This window comes from Mustela nigripes, chromosome 17, assembly GCF_022355385.1.
Source record: "Mustela nigripes isolate SB6536 chromosome 17, MUSNIG.SB6536, whole genome shotgun sequence".
Taxonomy (NCBI): Eukaryota; Metazoa; Chordata; class Mammalia; order Carnivora; family Mustelidae; genus Mustela; species Mustela nigripes.
This window is the reverse complement of record NC_081573.1, coordinates 57689905-57709805: the sequence shown is the minus strand read 5'-3', so window position 1 is coordinate 57709805 and position 19901 is coordinate 57689905. Positions and strand designations below refer to the sequence as shown.

General features: G+C 54.2%; 1 protein-coding gene across 1 annotated transcript in view; it reads left to right on the top strand.

Annotated features, from left to right (window-relative positions):
• Nucleotides 1-19901, top strand: part of LOC132004977 (uncharacterized) — a 168628-nt gene that overhangs the window by 6524 nt on the left and 142203 nt on the right. Inside the window, exon 2 of the mRNA XM_059381639.1 lies at nt 11977-12036. Coding sequence (XP_059237622.1) covers nt 11996-12036 — 41 coding nt within the window. The 5' untranslated portion in view covers nt 11977-11995. The remainder of the gene's footprint in view (nt 1-11976; nt 12037-19901) is intronic.

The following is a 19901-nucleotide window of genomic DNA, read 5'->3' as shown; positions in this document are numbered from 1 at the left end:
TGGTGGTAATGGTGGTGATGGTGATAATGATGGTGGTGATGATGGTGATGGTGATGGTGGCAGTGGTGATGGTGGTGATGGTGGTGGTGATGATGGTGGTGATGGTGATGATTACAGTGATGATGGTGATGAGGAAGCCTTCTTTGCTTTTTTGGATGCTTTGACTGACTAGATGGTTGTCTTCCAGGATGATTTGGAAGGTAGCTATGCTCACCACTATACCACCAAGGCAGACCATTCCAGGATGATTTGAAGGAACTCAGAAACTCCTAGGTATTTGCTTATCACTGAAATCCCACCATTAATGAGCTGTTCATTGGGACTCAGGCTTGCACCTTCCCCAGCATCCCCAAATTTAGAATTGTTCCTTTATGATTTGTGTCTTTACCTGTTGGTAAGAAATCCTTCTCGAAATTCATAAAGCTCTTTTCCTATGTTTTACCCTAAACATTTTAGTATTTCACTTTCATATTTAGCTATTAGTACATCTGGAGTTTACTTTTGCCTATGAGATGAGGTAGGGATTTCATCTTTGTTACTTTATAATGTGATGTAATGGATTCGTACATTGCTGAATCTCCCAGCGTGGTTTTCAGGGCATTAGGTTTCTTTCTGCCCTCTGGGAGATGCACTTGGCAGCAGGTAAGTTAGCTGTAAGTTGATTTTAAACTAAGGGAATGTTTTCATAGATACGTCATTACTCAAGTCTACCGTGAGAAGACCCTTCCTTCCTTCCTTCCTTCCTGCGGCCGTCCGTCCGTCCACTCATCTATTCATTCCCAGCTGCTTGCAAGTTGGTAGACTTTTTCAGTCTGAATATGTGTCCTTGTTTGATTTTGGAAACATTTTAGGTGTTATTTTATGTAAAAGTACTTCTCTGTCTTCCTCTGTGTTCTTTAGGGACATTATTAAGTATTTGATGGAGCTGCTCATTCTAGCTTCTGTGTCTCTGAGCTCCCTTGGTTTCCACTTCTTAGCATTCTTTGTGAGCTTTCGGCTCTCTCTTCTGATTTCCTGGCTTTCTTCCTCACTGGGTCTCATCTGCTGGGTCTCATCTAGGCTAGCAGAACAGGGCTGGTCTAGTGTGGGCTGAGGAGATGATGCATAAATAAAAAACGTCAGTGCAAACAAGAGCTTGGAGCCGGATAGGAAAGAGAGCCGCGCCCGCTTCTCGGAATCCTGGAGAGAGAAGGTCGAACAGGGCTTCCCTGTCACTCGTGCCGGGAGCCTGTTCCCCTTGAGCTGGCATCTGGTTACCCTGGTGCTTTGTAGGGTTGTGTGATATTTGACTCATTGTTTTTTTTTTTTTTTTTTTTTTTTTTTTAAGATTTTTTTTTTTTTTTTTACAGAGAGAAATCACAAGTAGATGGAGAGGCAGGCAGAGAGAGAGGGAAGCAGGCTCCCTGCTGAGCAGAGAGCCCGATGCGGGACTCGATCCCAGGACCCTGAGATCATGACCTGAGCCGAAGGCAGCGGCTTAAACCACTGAGCCACCCAGGCGCCCGTGACTCATTGTTAATATTCAGGGTTTATTTTTTTAAATTTCTAACTCTTTGTGATTTTCATGGGAAATTTTTAAAAATGCTAATTTAGAACATTTGTGTGTTTGAGTAGTGGTTTGTCCTTGGAAAACATGTTGACAAAAGCACCTGGCTTGAATTCCAGACTGTGGAACATCAGCCTTGGAGATTCCTTGGGACCAAGGATTCCTGCTTAGTCCCCATATGTGTCCCACGATTTTAAACACGTGCCCTATTAGAGAAAAGGCCTTGGACTTCTGGGCTCTGTCCTGTGACTGGTTTGGGGAACCCCACTGCCTGAGCCTCAGTTTCCTCATCTGTAGATGGGGGAGACTGATTGAGCTTTGACTACCTTCCAAGACTATACCGAAGGGCGCATAATGTAATAGATGTGAATATGCATTGCCAAGTATGAGGTGTTTTAGATGCTTGTAAGTCATGTGTTGGTGACTGGGGAACCTCCTTTCCAGTGGGGGCTTGTGTGGGGACTGGCTTTTAATCCCACATGGCCAGTGGAGGGGAGCCTCGGAGCCTGGGATTTGAAACTCCTTCAAGGGTTCTGTGTACTTTGCAAGTTACAGATTGGCTTTTATTCTGCAGTAGTTACGGTAAGCTGCTTTTTGGGCTCTTCACACAAGCTCAGCATTCATCCCATAGGCTGCGCCTCTGGGACAGTGAGCAAAGCATCAGGGTGTCGTCATGTTGGGGGCTGTAGGAAAGACGCCTTACAAGTTACATCAGCTAATCCTTCAATTCTTCAGTGAATAATTATAGTGATAATAACTTTCATCTGCTAGGTTCCCAGTACTAGTCACTTCACACATGTTAGCTACAAAGGATATGCCATTATGTTTTGGAAATGTCATTGAGAAGGGACTTTTGTGGGTCACCAAGTTTAGAAGTGCAAGACTTGGGAGTGAGATCCATGCTCTCTGACCCTAAAGGCCACGTTCCCTTTAGGACATCCCAAAGGGACGCACTGGTTTTTGTTTTTAATCAATCAACTAACCAACCAACCAGCTAATGAACAACCTTCCACACAACCACTAACAACCAACTAATAACTAGTTAATCATCTAGCCATCCACCCATCCATCTAATTAGCCAGCTAGCCGTGATTCCTGACTACTCAGCTAACCAATATCAACCAGACAGGGGCGCCTGGGTGACTCAGTGGGTTAAGCCTCTGCCTTCGGCTCAGGTCATGATCTCAGGGTCCTGGGATCGAGCCCCACATTGGTCTCACTGCTCGGCGGGGAGCCTGCTTCCTCCTCTCTCTCTGCCTGCCTCTCTATCTACTTGTGATCTCTGTCTGTCAAATAAGTAAATGAAATCTTTAAAAAAAAAATCCACCAGACAACAAGTAGTTAATCAACTATCCATCCAACCAAACAAGTAATCAGCCCACTAGTGAACAACCATCCATCCATCCAGAAACAACCAACTAATAATTAGTGGCTCCGCCGAGCAACCAGTCCGTTCATCAACAAGCAGCCTCCCGCTACCAGCGGTGTGCGTCGCTGTCCGTCGTCTGCGGAGAGACGGCATCTCGTTCCACCGTCGGGAGCCGCTGGTCTGCGGGAGGGCAAGGGCCACTGTCCAGCTTATCCCTCCACATTCTCATTCTTTGCTCAGCATCTGCCTCCCCATCGGGATTGGGACTTGTCTTGGGTGCAGATCGTGCCTTGGTCCTCTCTGTGTCCCTGAGGTCCAGCGCAGGAGTGGCGCACCGCTGGCTGGAAAGGGGGGCGGGGCACCCAGGGAATGCCGTGGGCCCCCGCCCCACGGCACCCAGGGAATGCCGTGGGCCCCCGCCCCACAGCGTGGAAAGGCTCAGCACACTGCGGAACGGCATGGCTCAGGGGGTCCTACCCATCTCGGAGGGTTTGTGGGAGAGGAAGGTCAGAGGATCCGCTGGCCTGGGGCGTTCCCTCCTGGGGGTAACGGAACGAATACGTGTAGGGATGCTGCCTCCTGCCTCCTGCTCCTCCCGGCCCATCGTGGACTGGAGCATGCCGCGGCGGAAAGAGCCCTGGACTGGGGTCAGGGGTCTGGGCCCAGCTGAGCCACTAACACCTTGGGTGGCCCTGAGCGGCCGGCCTCAGTCCCCTCCCTCCACCCCCGCTCCCTCACTTTATGGGCAAGGCCACCGAGGCCCTGAGACGCGTGTCCGCCCCTCTCCAAGCCCCTTCCAGCTCTGGCATTTCCAGTCTTTTCTGGCTCCTCATTAACAGAGTATTTTCCTCTTCCAGTCCACATTCCGGCTTTCTCCCGCGGGCCCGACCCCTGCAGCAGGGGAGTGGGCACCGTGTGAAACGCACCTCCCTAACGCACACGGGGAAATTTGCCCCGTCTCCCACGGAGGGGCCCAGAGGCTAACTGGCAGGCACGCCGTGTCCTGCATCCCCGCAGACGTGTGCTCTGGGCCCCGGAGCCGAGCGCTGCCGGGAAACGCGCACTCGGCTCCTCCGTATCTGTTACAGGCCCCGCGGTTCACCGTCTGCTCGGAAATTGGGTAAGTGTTTTCTTACCCAAACTTGAGTAACCGCCGTTGAAATGTATGGTTGGAAAGTCTTGGCTCTCAGAACAGACCACACAGTGACTTGCCCAGTGAAACTCAATGCCCGGGGCTTACTCGGTTTTACCTAAGACACCAGGGCAGGAAGCAATGGGTTTGGAGGGACCGAGTGTCTTTCCGTCCTGCTCTGGGGGGTTCGTTAACTGGAGGAAGGCTGAGGCTTGTTGGTGCTGCTCTGCTTCCTGGCCTGGGCCTGGCTTCTGGCACGGGGGCGGGAGAGTGGAGAAGAACCTCGGGGGCCCCTGGGTCTTGGAGGTGGCCCGACAGAGCGTTCCAGCCCCGTCCTGCGCCACATTCTGGCAGACTGCTCCACAGCCAGTGCGGGCCGGGCTTCATCAGCCTCTCGCCCGCACAGGCCAAGAAAAAGCTGTAAAGTCAGAAGGAGCGCTGGCGTCTGTCCCGGCCTCAGAACAGAGCCCATAGGGTCCCAGCCTCCCCGGGCTCTGCGGCCCTCGCTGTTGCTGGCCACACAGGTGGCTCCAGTCAGTGTCCAGACGCTCTCCGTGCTGTTTTAAGATGCTTGCTCCTTGCATTCTGTCACGCTCCAACCTTGAACGTCACCTCTCCACGCACCCTCTCGGGCTGACAGCAAGGGGAAGGTGAGGCGTGAGTTGGATGCGTGTGTCTGGGTGTGTTTCTGTGCACGTGTGCACGCACCCGCCTGCCGGTGCAGACTCCTGATAGATTTCAGTTCTGGGGCACCGAAGTGCCCTCCCTAACAGCCAGCACACTGGCCCAAGGAGACGCCCAGTGTGGGCCACTGGGTCATACGTGGAATGTTGGTGCAGATGGTTCTCTCCTTGGAATAAGGGAAGCATGGTCCAGCGCCCCCAGGACTGCATCCTATCTCTCCAGTGACTCTTACCTGTTCCGGGCTGTACCTTCCCCTCTACCCCGTCCCCCTGTCCCCAGAGGCTTGGAACTCTTTCTGTCTGAAACTCCTGTATGTGAGTGACAGTGTCTGCCGTCCATCCTCCGCAGAGGACATGGGGCCCGAGAGCCACCAGGGGTTCAGGGTGTTTTTCTCCTTCGCCAGAGAGTGTTGAATCTAAAGGTCTTTTGTGCCAAGTCTCCGGGGAGCCGGTTAATGAAGTAGGACGGGTGAGGGTCTTGTCACTGCAGAACGAGGTTGGATTTGTTGATACAGCAGCAGCCTGGACTTGGAAGTCAAGTCCCACAACAGAGGACTGGTCTCCCCACCCCCAGCCTGCAGAAAGAGCTGTCTGTGTGAGAACACAATCATTCTCAGTGGAACTTCGTAGATACGAGGCCCGAGTCCGATTTGTTTTTGTTGAGCCCTGGAAGTAAGTGTGGAGCGCCCCTCCTGAGGGACACACGGAGCTGAGACATGCTGCAGGCTGACTGGTTGCCAGGCACAGGCTAAAGACCTCCATGTTGATGTCTTTTTCTGGTCTTTAAGGCTTTTCTTTTCTGTTGAGGAAAGCAACGGTCAACTCTGGTTTCGCACAGCGTGTCCATCCAGGATGGCGGTGGGGCGTCCGAGGCTCTTTCCTCCCTCTTGCCTCCGTCCTCAGCCCCACTGCTCTGACCCAGAGAACTGAGGGCCTCAGTTGTAGCTCCTGGGGTCTAGGAGATGTGCCCATGACCCCTGGTCTTGAGATTGTATGACAGGCGAAGCAAAGTTCTCAACTGCATCTGTCCCAGGTTGGGCTTTCTGAAACTAGACACCAACACAGAGTTGAGCAGGGTTGGGTGGAAGCAGAAGTCAGACTTGGATGTGGTGTCCCAAAGCATGGGCCAGTCTGTGGGCTGCTTGCAGTGGAGATGGCCCATCAGAGCGTCCGCATTGGCCTCTGTGCCCAGGCCCCTGCGGCTTGCACCAGGCAGCTCTGTGCAGCTGGCTCAGGCCTGGAGGGGCAGATGGTAGACGCACTCCCCACCGCTGGAGCCCAGAATAGAATTTCATTCTGGGTGATCACTTCCCAGGGGTACCAAGGACCATGGGAATCGTGTGAAGGTGTGGAAGAGGAGCCTGTGCGTGGTTTCAGAGGTTGGAACTGTGCCTATCTAACTGAAATCAAAGGTTGGAACTGTGCCTTTCTGTCTGAAATCAAGGCACAACCCAAGGTCATCTTTGTCTTGGATTAGACCTGAGGGCTGTAGGATGGCGGGCGTGGACGGGGTAGGTCACAGGGTTCTCTAGCCATGGGACTTGGGGCCTGTCACTTAGCCACTCCCTCCTTGACCAAACCCTGAGCTCTTTTCCAATGAGGCTCTGTCCTTGGGCATGTCCTCAAGAGCCCAGTTTTAGCACAAACCCTGCTAAGTCAGTTAAGTCAGTATCCCCCACCCTGGGCATCTGGTCATCTCCGATAGATGACCAAATGCCTCAGCCCCACCATCCCCAGGAGGCGACGGGGCCCGACCTCCTGGCCTGCCTTCTGTGCACATCCTGTCAGGCCAGTCTAGCCAGAACCACCCCACCCCGATGTTCCCTCCTGTGGCTTTCCCATCCGCTGACCTACCTGCTCCTTGGCTATAAATTCTCTTTTCCGTGCTGAGTTCAGCGTGATGCCCCATCTCTGCACCCCAGGAACCCCATTGCAGTGAGCCCTGTGCCCACCGGGATAGTCCTGGAAACTCTGCCTGTAAATATGTTCTTAAAGCACATATTTATTTATTTTTGTGTGAGAGAGAGCACGAGACCACCAGCCGGGGGAGGGGCAGAGGGGGAAGCAGGCTTCCCGCTGAGCAGGGGCCTGATGTGGGACTTGAGCCCAGGACCCCGGGATCATGACCTGAGCGAAGGCAGAGGCCTCACCGCCTGAGCCCCCCGAGGCGTCCTGAAAAGCCCGCCTGAGCCATTTTAACAAAGGGCCTCGGGGCCTTTCCCTTGACATCCGGCCCCTCCTCCTCTTCACCGTCATCACCACCGTGGTGGCTGCCTTCCTCACTGTCACCGCGGTCACGGTCACGGGAAGCGGGTCAGGCCATGTCAGGGGCCAGAGGGTGGAGCCGCGGAGAGGAGGGCTCAGCTCCAGGCGACCTGGACAAGAGCCGTCTCACACCGGGAAGTGAGATTGGCCCAAACCCAAAGGCCTGGAGTGGCCGGGCAGGTGGCACAAGTGGTCAGAATCTGGGGGCCGAGGAGATAGGGTCCGTGAGACTATGACAAACTGCCCGAAGACAGTGAATTCCATCGTTTTGCTAAATAAGACGATGGCCAGCGTGGGGGGCATATCTAGCCCCGGGGCCCTCAGTTTGGCACGGAGGGTTGTTTCCCCAGATTCAGGGAGTTTCCTATTCCTGGAGAAGGAGTCCCAGAATGGCCGTTTGTCAGGGATGGGGAGGCCACAGGCTCCTGGGGGAGGCCGCGGTTTTGGAATTAGGCATGTTCGGGTTTGAGTCACAGACATGCACACTGAGCGTGCTGGTCGGTTTTTCCAAGCCTCATTCCCCGCCTCTGAACACGGCAGGTGCGAGTCCCTGCCTCCCCGACGCAGCTCCCGAGGGTGGAGGCAGGGCCCGCCCAGGACCGGGCTCCCCGCCACGCCGCACTCCCCGCCACGCTGCACTCCCCGCCATGGTGGCGCCGGCTTCTAGAGGGTGAGCTGCTGAGATCACGCGAAGGGTCTGCAGTCTTCTTCCTCCTGCTCATGCCGCTCACCCCGCACCCCGCACGGCAGCGCAAGCTTACACGCTCCCACGTCAGTACACACACGCACCATCACACACTCTCACCCCCACTCGTTTGCCCATCGCACGCCTTACGCGTTCACACGCACACTCCAACACATACACACACTCGCGACCCGCGCTCGCATGCTCTCACTTTGAATCCTGCACCTCCTCTCGTCGGCCTGATCCCTGAAACACTCCAGATCATCTTACAGATGACCTGGGAACTCATCCGCTTCCTCCTCCAGAAGATGCCTCATGATATCAGTTGAGAAGAATGAACTCAACCCAGTGGCCCTTGGGGGCCAAACTCTGACCCCACGGCTCGCTGGCTCTGGGCCCTTCTTAGTAAGCGGACCCACCCAGCGTACCTTGCCTGCGGGCCACCCAGTCTTTCCCTCCCCTGCAGGAAGCCTGTGGGTGGGCTCCCTCCCCTCGGGCTGCCGGACTGGCAGTCCTCCCTGTCACTGTTAACCCCTTCTTGGGATGGGAGAGCCGAGGAGGGGGTGTCTTCTCTCGCCCAAGGGTGCAGAGACCCCAGCCTCTCTCTGTGCAGTTGGGACAGCTCTGACTCGGTCTCCTGCAGGACACGGGCAGCCTGGGAGCGCAGTCAGCTCGCCTGCTGAATTGCAGGGAAATACTAACGAATAGATGTTTTCCCCGACCCAGGAGGCTGCTCCACACCTGGACCTCCCAAATTCTGGGGCACACAGGGCTCATCTGCCGATTTTGCCCACTTCTGCATCCACGTCTCCTTCACTCCTCAAGACATCACCTCCTTGTCCCTGCCAGTTCGCCTTTTTCCGGTGGCACAAGACCCAAGTCCATCCTTGGACAGTGACTAATTTCTTTTTTTTTTTTTTTAAAGATTTTATTTATTTATTTGACAGACAAAGATCACAAGCAGGCAGAGAGGCAGGCAGAGAGAGAGGAGGAAGCAGGCTCCCCGCGGAGCAGAGAGCCCGACGTGGGACTCGATCCCAGGACCCTGAGATCATGACCTGAGCCGAAGGCAGCGGCTTAACCCACTGAGCCACCCAGGCGCCCCGGACAGTGACTAATTTCGAGGTGTCCTGTGACCCAGCGAGTCCAGTGAGAGCCCTTGATGAGGATCTTCCACCGGGCACGGTGAAAGAGATGCCCCTTTGTCTGGGATTGCCAAACACGAGGATTTGAACACCTTCCTGCGAGACCCTACCCGAAATTCAGCTGGAGCAGTGACAGGTAGCGGAGGCGGAGAGAGAGCTCGGGACCTGGAGATACTGGCTGAGCCTTCGGTCTGTATGAACCACAGCAGGGAGTTTCCCGTAGGCAGGACCAACAGTTAATTCCCCCGTGGGTGTGCACCAGCTGGAAGTGGGCCTTTGCGATCTGTAACCTGACGAATCTTGATTAATAGACATTGCAGACCGAGGGATGCTTTCAAGTCAGATTTAAATATAGAACTTTATAACAATAGCAAAAAAGTCACAATAGCTGGCATTCACAGAGGGTTTTACCACATGCCAGAAATTATATGAAGGGTTTTAAACATTTTTCTGGAGCAAATCATTAAAGCCGCCCTTTGATGCACACCCCGTTCCCCTCTCTGTGATCATTGCCATGATCACCATCATCATCACTGTTACGGGCTCAGTGTTTGTGTCCCCGTCCCCAGATTTGTATGCTGAAGGCCAAATCTGCAGTGTGATGCTTTTAGGAGGTGGGAATTAATTAGGGTTGGATGAGGTTATGAGTGTGAGACCACCGTACAGGGATCAGTGTCCTTCAAAGATAAAGAAACCACCCAGTGAGGACACAGGAGGGCAGCCATCTGCAGGCCAGGAAGAGGGCACTTACCAATAACCTGACCATGCTCGCACTCTGATCTTGGATTTCCTTGCCTCCAGAACCGTGAGGAATAAGTGCTGTTTCAGCTACCCAGTCTGTGATATTTTGTTACAGCAGCCCAAACTGGCCAAGACAGTCACCATCACCGTCATTGTTAAAATCAGCATCCCCATCATTCCCACCAGCCCCGTCGCCATCATCCCCACCATCACCATCATCATCACCACGACTGCCATCGCCATCATCATCACCGTCGCCACCATCATCATCGCCATCACCACCATCACTATCATCTCCATGAATTAAGTTTTGCGTATTCTCACAAGCATGCATCGTATTTAGCCCAGTGATGTCCTGGGCTATGGGAGGGGATCGTGGGAGTGGGTTGGGGTTCTGAAATTAGGCTGGTCAGATTTCTATATTAGGTTTTAGTTGTGTCCTCTGGACACGTGGTTTGTCCTTCCCAGGCCTTGGTGTTGTTGTCCATACAGTGCTAATAAGAACAGGATCCGAGTCTAGGTACAGATAATGTCTTTCACAATTAAGAAGTGAGGTGTGCACAACTGTGCCTTTCCTTATTTCTTCTGTATAATCAAACTTATTTCTTGAGGTTCCATTTCTCCTGAGTGCAGAAGGATCCAGTCTGCCAATTCCAAGGAACTCAGTCACATCTGACTTAAGACTCTGGGCTTGGAGGGTTAGTTTCCTCTGCATGTTTCTGTTACCCCATAGGGGAGTCTAAGTTCCTGCCAGAGTCTATATATCCTCCCAGTGTAAGGGGTGGGCACCTGGTCCATGTGTCATTCTCTGTCATCATTGGTTTTTCCTAAGAATAACTGTGGAGGTATTTTAAAAATTGAGGTAACAACATTCATATAACCCAAATTAACCCCTTTGAATTATTCAGTTTATTGAGATCTAGTATGTTCACAGTGTTATGCATCTGTCACCTCTGTGTAGTCCCAGAACATTTTTGTCACCCCAAAAGGAGACCCAGTAACATTTAAGCAGTCACTCTGCCTCCTCTCCCAAGGCTCTGGCAATCACTGGTCTGCTTTCTGTCTCTTTGGATTTACTCATTATGGACATTTTATATAAATGGAATCATGTGGTTATTTGTGACCAGCTTCTGTCACTTGGCAAAATGTTCTTTCGGTTCATCTGCATTGTAGCATGGGTCAATACTTCATTCCTTTCTATGACTGACCAATGCTCCCTTGTGTAGATAAACCACATCTTATGTGTCCATTTTTCTGCTAATGGACACTTGGTCTGTTGCCACCTTTCAGCTACTGTGAATAATGCTCCTGTGAACCGTTCATATATAACTTTTTGTTTCAGTTCTTTTTTGACTGGAGTGGATCCAGTCAAAATCCACTGAAGTGGATTGCTGGGTTATATGGTACTTCTGTGTTTAACTTTTTGAGGTACTGCCAAACTTCTTGGTAGTAACTGAGTCGTTTTACATTCCCACCAGCAATGTAGAAGGGTTCCATATCTCCTGAGATCCTTTCGCATGCTCTATTTTGCAACCATTTTAAATCCATGTATCTGTGCTCAGTTGATTTCCTCAAGCTTTAATGGGTGTCTGAGCTCCTTGGGTTGCTGAATACAATTGTACAGGTTGTGTACTGCACAATCCTAGGCACCATTCACATAATAGTAAATGGAAATTTGTATATTTTATAAATTTAATAATATTTATATATTTATAAGGTATCAGTAAAGTGGTTTGTGGAATGACATGTCTTTTTTTTTTTTTTTAAAAGATTTTATTTATTTATCAGAGAGAGAGGGAGAGAGAGCAAGCACAGGCAGACAGAATGGCAGGCAGAAGCAGAGGGAGAAGCAGGCTCCCTGCTGAGCAAGGAGCCCGATGTGGGACTCGATCCCAGGACGCTGGGATCATGACCTGAGCCGAAGGCAGCCGTTTAACCAGCTGAGCCACCCAGGCATCCCTTTTTTTTTTTTTTTTTTTTTTTTAAAGATTTTATTTGGAATGACATGTCTTTTACAGATTTGCACAGGGATGCCATGTGGGCCAGCTCTGGTGCTCTGCGGCTAGACTCCCTAGATCTCCAGCCCCACCTCCCCCTACTCCAGCTGGCCTGGAACCTGCACCCTTCGCCACCACTTCATCTTGCTGTTCCAATACACCCATGGCAATGACTATAATAGCACACTCCCCCCACCCACATTTCCTTAGAACTTGGTTCCTAGTTCTGATTAAAAGTTGGAGAGAGGTCCCACTTTAATAGCTTTTGCTAAAAAAAAAGAAATGCCTTTAAAATCTCATTAGCCTCTCTCTAATTCCCCTCAGGTCTGCAAAGGGAGAGCCAGACGCTCACCGCTGGGGAACCACCCCGTCCTCAGGCGTGACCTAACTGAACTGTCTCTGCACCCTTGCAGGCAACGTGCAGACTGTGAAATGAGGCTCGAAAGGTGGGACGGCTTGTTCAAAGCCCCCCGGTGAGAAATACTGGTTGTAAGTAACATTTATTGACTGCCTGCTGTATACTGGGTGCTGCTGTAAGTCTCTTCTTAGCCGTGTATGCAGTGCGTATCCTCTCCACTTTACCCGCCGGGCTTGTCGAGGCACTGGTAGTGTAGCAGCGGGGGGTCTAGCTGTTGGGAGCGGGACTCTGCTGTCACAGTACGAATGCTGGCCGGGCGGTCACTCTTGGGCGGGTGGATGTTGAGACACCATGGAGAGGCTCGGTTTCATTTTGGGTGCTAAGCCGCGTGTCCAGGCTCCAGCACGGGAGCCCTGGGCTTGGTGCCCGTACGGAGAGCGAGGAGACCTGGTTCCCGAGTGTTTGGGGGCTGTAACCGGCCTGGAGGGAGGGAGGGCCCTGGTCTGGCTGATGAACTGGGACTCTTACTGGTTCTGCATTTTGTCGCAACGTTATCTTTTTTTATTTCCTAGCAAGACTGTGCTCTGCCAAGCTGGCAGAATGCAGCATTCTGAATCTTACGGTCGGAGGCTTTGACACCAAACTCCTGCTCTTGGTTTCCAAGGGAGGGTGTGGTTGGGGATCTCCAAGGTGTACCCGGTGAGGAGGCCGGCTCTGAGGTGCAGGATTTGGTCACGCTGGCTTTCCACTGGTCCTTGAAGCAGCCCAGAGGTTAGGGACTAGGCCTTCCTCCAGCCAGAATGCCGTGAGCAAGCCCTGGTGTATGGAGCACAGGTGGGGCCACGAGGCTGGACCTCATGGGGCTGCATTCTCTTCTGGAGCGGGAGGACAGTCAGGAAGGAGACGGTGCCGGCTTGGGAGCGCCAGATGCCTAGTGGGAGCCGACCGGGGAGGGGCTTGCCTTGGTTGGAAAAGGCGTCTCTGAGGAGACAGCACTTGCAAGAAAACTTCTGGGACAGGGAGGAACCAGCCGTGGGACAGCCTGGAAGGAACAGTCCCAGAGGAGGGAACAGAATGTGCAAAACAGTGTGTGACATGAGAAAGAGCTTGACCCACCACCCCCGTTTCACACTTGAGGAAACAGGGTCAGAGAGGTAAGGTGCTGAGGTTCACACTTGGGCTTAGGTTTTGTGTTTCCACATCTGGGGCACTCCTTAGGCTACCTTGCTGGTGGTGTGGACCATGGGTGTTAAGGCCCATGTGTAGCCTACTAGGTTCCACGTGGTGGAGTCTCATGGTTACAGACCACTCCACAAAGGGCACCGAGAAAGGGAAGGGGAGTCTCGGTCAGAACCCAGATCCTTTCTTACAGACGGACACAACTCCTGAGGATGCTCGTAGATTAATGGTTTCCAGCTCCTTGTGTGAAATTGCGTTGTGCCCGCGGACGTGGGGTTGCTCGGCCACATCAGGACGAAGGGAGCAGTTGCTTCCAGCTAGACGTCACTTTCTCTTCTGACCACTGGAGCAGTGGCTAGCCGGAGGTGGCGGCACCCCAAGTGGTGTTTGGACATGCATGGGGCTGGGTGTTTCAGCTGTCACCATGGCTGGGAGGAGCCACCGTGTCCCACAGAGTGTGGCAACTAGTTGCGAACCGTCCCCCCCACAATGGCGGGGCTGCCCAATGAGAGACGGCCCGTTGCGGATCTTACCCACAGCGTCCGCCTCGGCAGCACATGTCTGCGCAGGCTGGGTGGCTCGGGGCCCGCCTCCGGGGAGCGGACAGTGCCCTGGCCGAGAACTCCCCGCCTCCGGGGGAGAGCGACCACGAGCCCTCCGGTCAGGCTCAGATTTCCCATTTCTGGAAGAACATCTCCCTCGCTGGCTTTGCTTGGGTTTCTCCTCCACGCTGTTAAGATTCCTCAGGCTCTATAATTATTACCTCATTCGAGGTTCGGGACTAAATTGGCTGAGCAGGAGAATTATAGTTATGCAATTTCCAGCAAATAGGAATTTCCTGTGTCTTGCCCTGGGAGGGTGTCTCCCTCTCCACTGGACGGAGGCAGAGTCAAGGTCTTGCTGCTCTGGGTTGGAGTCACATGGTCTGGGGGACGCTCTTCTTCATCAGCACAGGGTCAAGGGTGGAGGCTACAGAGCTCTGACACTGATGGCTTGTCCTACCTTATTTAAAAAATTAACAATTTTGATAAATTAATAAAAAAATAATGTACACTAAGTGGATTTTCTTCTTGTATGCTCCTGTGACTGTTCCACATGTGTGGCCTCGTGTCTGTGTCTTCAGTGTCCAGACGGGGAAGAGTCGTGCCGCTCCACAATTCTCCCCACGCGACCCCTGCGCTGTCTCGCCTTCCCTCGCCCGCCGGCAGCCCCCGCAGACTCCTGATCAGCTCCGGGTCAGCGTCCCGTCAGTGTGGCCGCCAGCGCATGACTGCTTTCGCTGAGCACTCCACACCGCCTCGGGGAGCTCATCGACGTGTCGTGTGTGTCCGTGGTCTGGGCCTCCCCCTCCGGGCAGTGCTCCGTGGTTGGGGCACCCGGACTTGGTCGGAGCAGCCGCTGGCGGGTACGTGGGTTGTTCCAGTTCATGCTGGTGGTGAATAAAGCGCCGGTGGGCGTCTGCGTGTGGATTTCTGCAGGAATGTGTGCCTCAGTTTCTCAGTGGGACGGCTGCGCCATCCAGGTCGGGGAGCGCTTCAGTTGTCCCGACACCGCGGTTTTCCAGTGTGGCCGCCCCACCTCACTCTCCCGCCCGCGGCGCGCCGGAGCTCCCGCGTCTCCACAGCCTCACCAGTGCCCGCACTGTCCGTGGTGTCCGTTTTAACGGTTCCCGTGGGAGTCTGCCGCCTCCTCGTCACAGGCTCGAGTCGCGTATTCCCAGTGGCTGACGAGCTTGGACGTCTCACCGTGTGCCCGTCATCCACGTACCGTCTTTGGTGAAGTATGGTGGACGTCTTCTTACTCGTTTTTAATTAGGTTATTTGTTTTCATGCTCACTGAATTTAAAAAAACGTCTCAGCATTTGCAGCGTCGTGGCCGGCGCTACGTGCACTAAGCGGAGAAGGACACATGCCGTGTGCTCTCGCTTGCGTGCGGCATTTAAGAAACAAAACAAGTGAGCAGAGGAGGAAAAAGAGGGAAAGAGAGAGAGAGACAAAGCAAGAAGCAGACTCTCAACTGCAGCGGACACGGCCGGTCCCCGGGGGGAGGACAAGGGCCGGGGGAAGCGGGGGATGGGCCGGAGGAGCGCGAGTCTTGAGGAGCCGCGGGACACGTGTGGAGGGGCCGAGCCGCCGTGCTGTAGCCTGACACTAAGGTCACTGCCTGGTAACTAAGTGGGACTTAATAAAAACGTAGAGTCTGAGGACAGCTGACGCGTAATGAACTGCATACGTGTAAGTCATACGATCTGCTGTTTTGCCGTGACGTCTCCATCCACCAAACCAACACCGCGATCAAAATAAAGACTGTGACGTCAGCCCCCCTGTCCCGGCTGCCCAGTGTCCTTCAGAAGCCCTCACACTCTCCCTTTAGCTCATTCGTAGGCAACAGTAAGAATTCGTGTCTCCTCTCTGGGTTTTCTTGTCACTCCCGCTAGAGTTTTTGTAAATTTCATTTTGAGAAGCCAGATTTTCATTTTATTGATTTTTCCCTATTATTTTTCTCTTCAATTTCACAGATTTCTGTTCTTTATTCTTTGTCTTCTGCTTTCTTTTGAATCTATTTTGTTCCTCTTTTTCTAGTTTCTAACGACGGGACTTAGACCTCGGTGTAAGCCCTCTCTGCAGTAACGCCCGCGCCGGAGGGGTGCAGCACCCCCACCCCGCATCGCTCGAGCAGGACCGCACGGCGCCGTCTCTTCGTGCCGTCGTCCTCATCCAGTCAACGCCCTGTTCTGTTTCTCCGGCGAGCTCCTCTGTGGCCCGCGGGTCGCCTCGGTGTGTGCCGGTTTCCATGTTTGGGTCATTTTCCTGTTACCGTCTGATTGCTCTCCAGTTGCATTTTATTATTAGCGGAGGACATACCGTGCACGGTTTGTCCAGGTTTGTTTTACGAGCAGGAAGCGGCCGTCTCTGTTTGTGTGCCGTGTGCACCGGGAAAGAAAGTCCGTTTTCTTGTTGGTATTTATGAACTGGGTCCCGCTGCCGGATGGTGTTGGTCCGATTTACATCCTTGCTGATTTCCGGTCTGCGTGTTTCGTTGCCCAAAGAGAGGACTGTTGACTGCCCTAGATATCGCTGTGGATTTGTGTCTCCTTCCCGGTCCGTCAGGCTTTGCTTCTCTGTTTCCTAGGAGTAACGTGCCGTTTCTCCCTGGCTGCGTGCGAAGCTGTACTGTGCCTTTGGCATTGAGCACTTGATTATATTATATCTAGCCGTGGGCTTCTCTGAGTTTATCCTTTTCGGGATTCCCGGAGCGGCTTCAGTCTGTGGGTCTGCTTTCTGACGAGCGTGGGACGTTCTCAGCAGCTGTATCTCAGGCATTTTTCTGTTCCGCGTGCTTTTCCCTCTCCTCCCAGGACGCCTGGGACACGTGCGTGAGACCTTCTGGCACACGTCCCTGAGTTCTTGTTCATGTGGGTTCTTTTCTGTTTTAAAATTTTGGTTTCCTTTTCTTTTTGTTGTTCAGATTGGCTAATTTCTACTCATCTGTCCTCACATTCAGTGACTCATTCCCCTGCCATCTCAGTTCTGTGGCTGAGCCCGTCCCGTAAGCTTTCACACTCTGGTTATTGTACATTTTGAGCTCTAAAAGGTCATTTGGGCTCTTTATGTTTCTCCGTCCTTTCCCAGACCTCCTGTCTTTCCGTCAGCTGAGGAGTGTTTGCTCTTACTCTGCGGAGCCTTTCCACAGTCGTCGCTCCAGGCTCTCCTTCCGATCATTCTAACATCTGTGTCTTCTTGGTGTGGGGGCCTGACCCTTGCCTTTGCTGCTGTAAGTTGGGATTTTCCTGTTTCTTTGTATGCTGAGTAGTTTTCATCTGTATCCTGGACATTCTAAATATCATGTTGTGAAGTGTAAGGTCTTGTTTGAATCGCACAGAAGACCACCGGCTTTGTTTCATCAGGGCTTGTTGGGGTTAGGCAGCAAGTTCCCACGAGCCTCCACGAGCTGCCGATAGCAGCTCCTGAGAGCAGGTTTCCAAAGCTTCTGCCATGCGAGTCAGCGCCGCGCTGGGCGTGCAGCAGCCAGGGGCCGGTCTGGGACCAGGACGACAATCCTACTGTGTTCAGTTCTCAAAGTCTTAGGCGTGCTGTTCAGGGTCAGATACGTGCACCTGCGCGCAAGTTAGGGATGGGCCCAGGAGCTCGTGAGCGTCATTCCCAACCCCCTTCCCTGTATGACCCCCCCGCTGTATGACCCCCCGCTGTATGACCCCCCCGCTGTATGAACCCCCCGCTGTATGACCCCCCCGCCCCCCCACCCATATTTTCCAGTTCCCTCTGGTGCTCCGTTTAGAGCTGGGACTTCAGCTACTCCATTGTACAACGTGCTGTTCATAATGGTGCCTGGGGCCGGGCCGGAAGTGCCTGGGATCCACCCCATCTCTTGGGACCACAGGTTTTCTGATCGGTGAGGAAGGTTCTCCTCTCTGTGCAGTCTTAGGGTCCCAGGGGTTACGGTGGGGGCTGCTGTCATTCCTAAGCCAGGGCGGTCTGAGAACCAAGTGGGAGAGAACGGAACAGGACTCCCGCACCGCCTTCCTCCCCTCCTGGAGTGCTGGTGCCTCCCCCTTACGCTCTCTGAGCCTCGTACCTGTGTCTCGGTTTCAGGACGCTTTGGGTCCAGACTGGGGATATTGGAGGTAAAGGTGGGAGGAATTCTTCCTTACTCCATCTGGTGGCCAAACGCTTACCACCCCTGTCTTAGCCCAGACCTGGCCCGAGAGCCTCAGTGACCGGCGGCTTCAGCCACCCAGCTCGTCTTCTCCGCCGCGGCTCGTGTGTCCTTCTCATCATTTGTAGCTGCAACGTCCCTTCCTCCAAGACGCCCTCCTGCTCGTCCTGGCTCAGGGACCCAGGCACGTGAAGCCAGGAGCCCCGTTCTGCCCGGGCTTGGCTCTCGCACACTGACTTCGTGTCCCTGCCGTCCGGAGCGGGACTTGTCTGCGGGCTGGTCTCCACGTACCGATGGGCTCCCGGTGCTTAGAGCCGCACCGGGCACACGGTATGGGCTTGGTGCCTGTGTGACGACTGGCCGGCACGGTCGTCCAGAGAGAGCAGTTCTGCTGTCGTGGAGGCTGGACGCAGCTGCTTGGGGCCTCTGGGAGGGTTTACCGCTGCGCCTGATCCTGTGGAGGAACTTGCAGGAACGTGAACTCGGCGACGCTGCGCAGGGTGCCTGGGGACCCCGCACGCTGTGCACAGGACGGTGTGTGTGTTCTTTTCTGGACGGACTGTGCCTTGCTGCAGCTGGCTGCTCTGTGGGGTTGGGTCCGTGCGGTCATGTCTGCGTCTCGTATCTTCAGGTGCCTCTGCCATGGTCGCCTTCGGTCATTTCCTCCTCAAGCTTTTGAGAAGTAATCGTCTGGCGGAAATCGTACTCACTGGAGGCTGTTAGGCTTCCAAAGGGGCCGTTCTGGGTGGCAGCAGCCTGTGGCTGAGGCACCAGTCCCAGTGCTTCTGTCAGTCACCCCGGCTGGGGCGCTGGGCTCAGGGAGCTCAGAAGCGGGAGGCTCCCCTTGTTTGGGTCCCGACAGGCAGCCCATGGCACATGGGTCCTGCCGCGACCTAGAGGGCCTTGTCTCCACCCTGAATGGCAGGAGCAGCCTCCCTTTACCAGACTGGTGGGATCCCCAAAACAAACCGGACTCGCACGTCCGCAGGCTGGGGAGGGGCAGGAACCGGTGCGGCCCCGGGTGCTGATGCAGGCTCGGGTTCGCAAGTCGGACAGACTCTGTTGGTCAGAGCGGCTTGGGCTCTTCTGCTGGAAACAGTCAGAAAGACCCTTGAGGGGCGCCTGGTGGTTCAGTGGGTTAAGCCTTTGCCTTCGGCTCAGGTCATGATCTCAGGGTCCTGGGATGGAGCCCTGCATCGGGCTCTCTGCTCAGCAGGAAACCTGACCCCCTCCCCCTCTGCCTGCCTCTCTGCCTGCTTGTGATCTCTGTCTCTGTCAGATAAATAAATGAAATCTTAAAAAAGAAAGAAAGAAAGGAAGAAAGACCCTTGAACGTCAGGGCTTGAGGACAAGTGCTGATGTCTCACTGGTGCAAAGGTGCCTGTGGCCGGCTCTAGCCTCCCCGGGCAGCTCCCCTGCAAGTTTGCTCAGCGTCCAGGCTGCCGTGGTCTGGAGGTGCCGGCAAATGAGTGTGTGCTTCCGTGAGCCTGGGGCTCGGCCGGGGAGCACAGAAAAATGGACCCGACGCTTCGTCCCGCAGCGAGCTCGGCACTTCCTCTCCCAGGCTATCGCCAGGGCAGGGCTCGTGGCCCCATTTAATCCGGCTCTCGCTGGCGGCAGTGATGCTCACTGGGAGGCTCTGCCGATGGCCAGGGCAGTATAGCGGCCTGGGTTCGAGTCCTCATCCGCCCCACTACCGCTGGCCCGCACCCTGGATTCCTCGTGGGAGGGCTGTCCTGGGGCCGAGGGAGCTCATCCACACAGCCTTTGTGCTCCAGGCAGTGAAGACAGAGCAAAGGGAATTTGTTGGCTCTTGGGTAGGGTGGACGGGGAGCTGGCTTAGAGGCCCCAGCCCCATGGGACTGTCCCTCTCCCACATCTGCTCCTGGGGACCGGGGTGCTCGCTCAGGACAGAGCTCCCACAGGGCTTGGCGTGTGGCTGCAGCCTTGTCACTGCAGAGGAATCTCCACCTCTCCAGACCAGTAGGACATTCCCACGACGGCCAAGGTCGGGGGCCGACTGGCCGGGGATGGACTCCCGAAGGCAGGGTGCTACATTAGAAGGCCGGGGAGGGGAGGGGGTGGCTGGTGAGGAGACCCCAGCCGCAGTGGATTTTGTTCCAC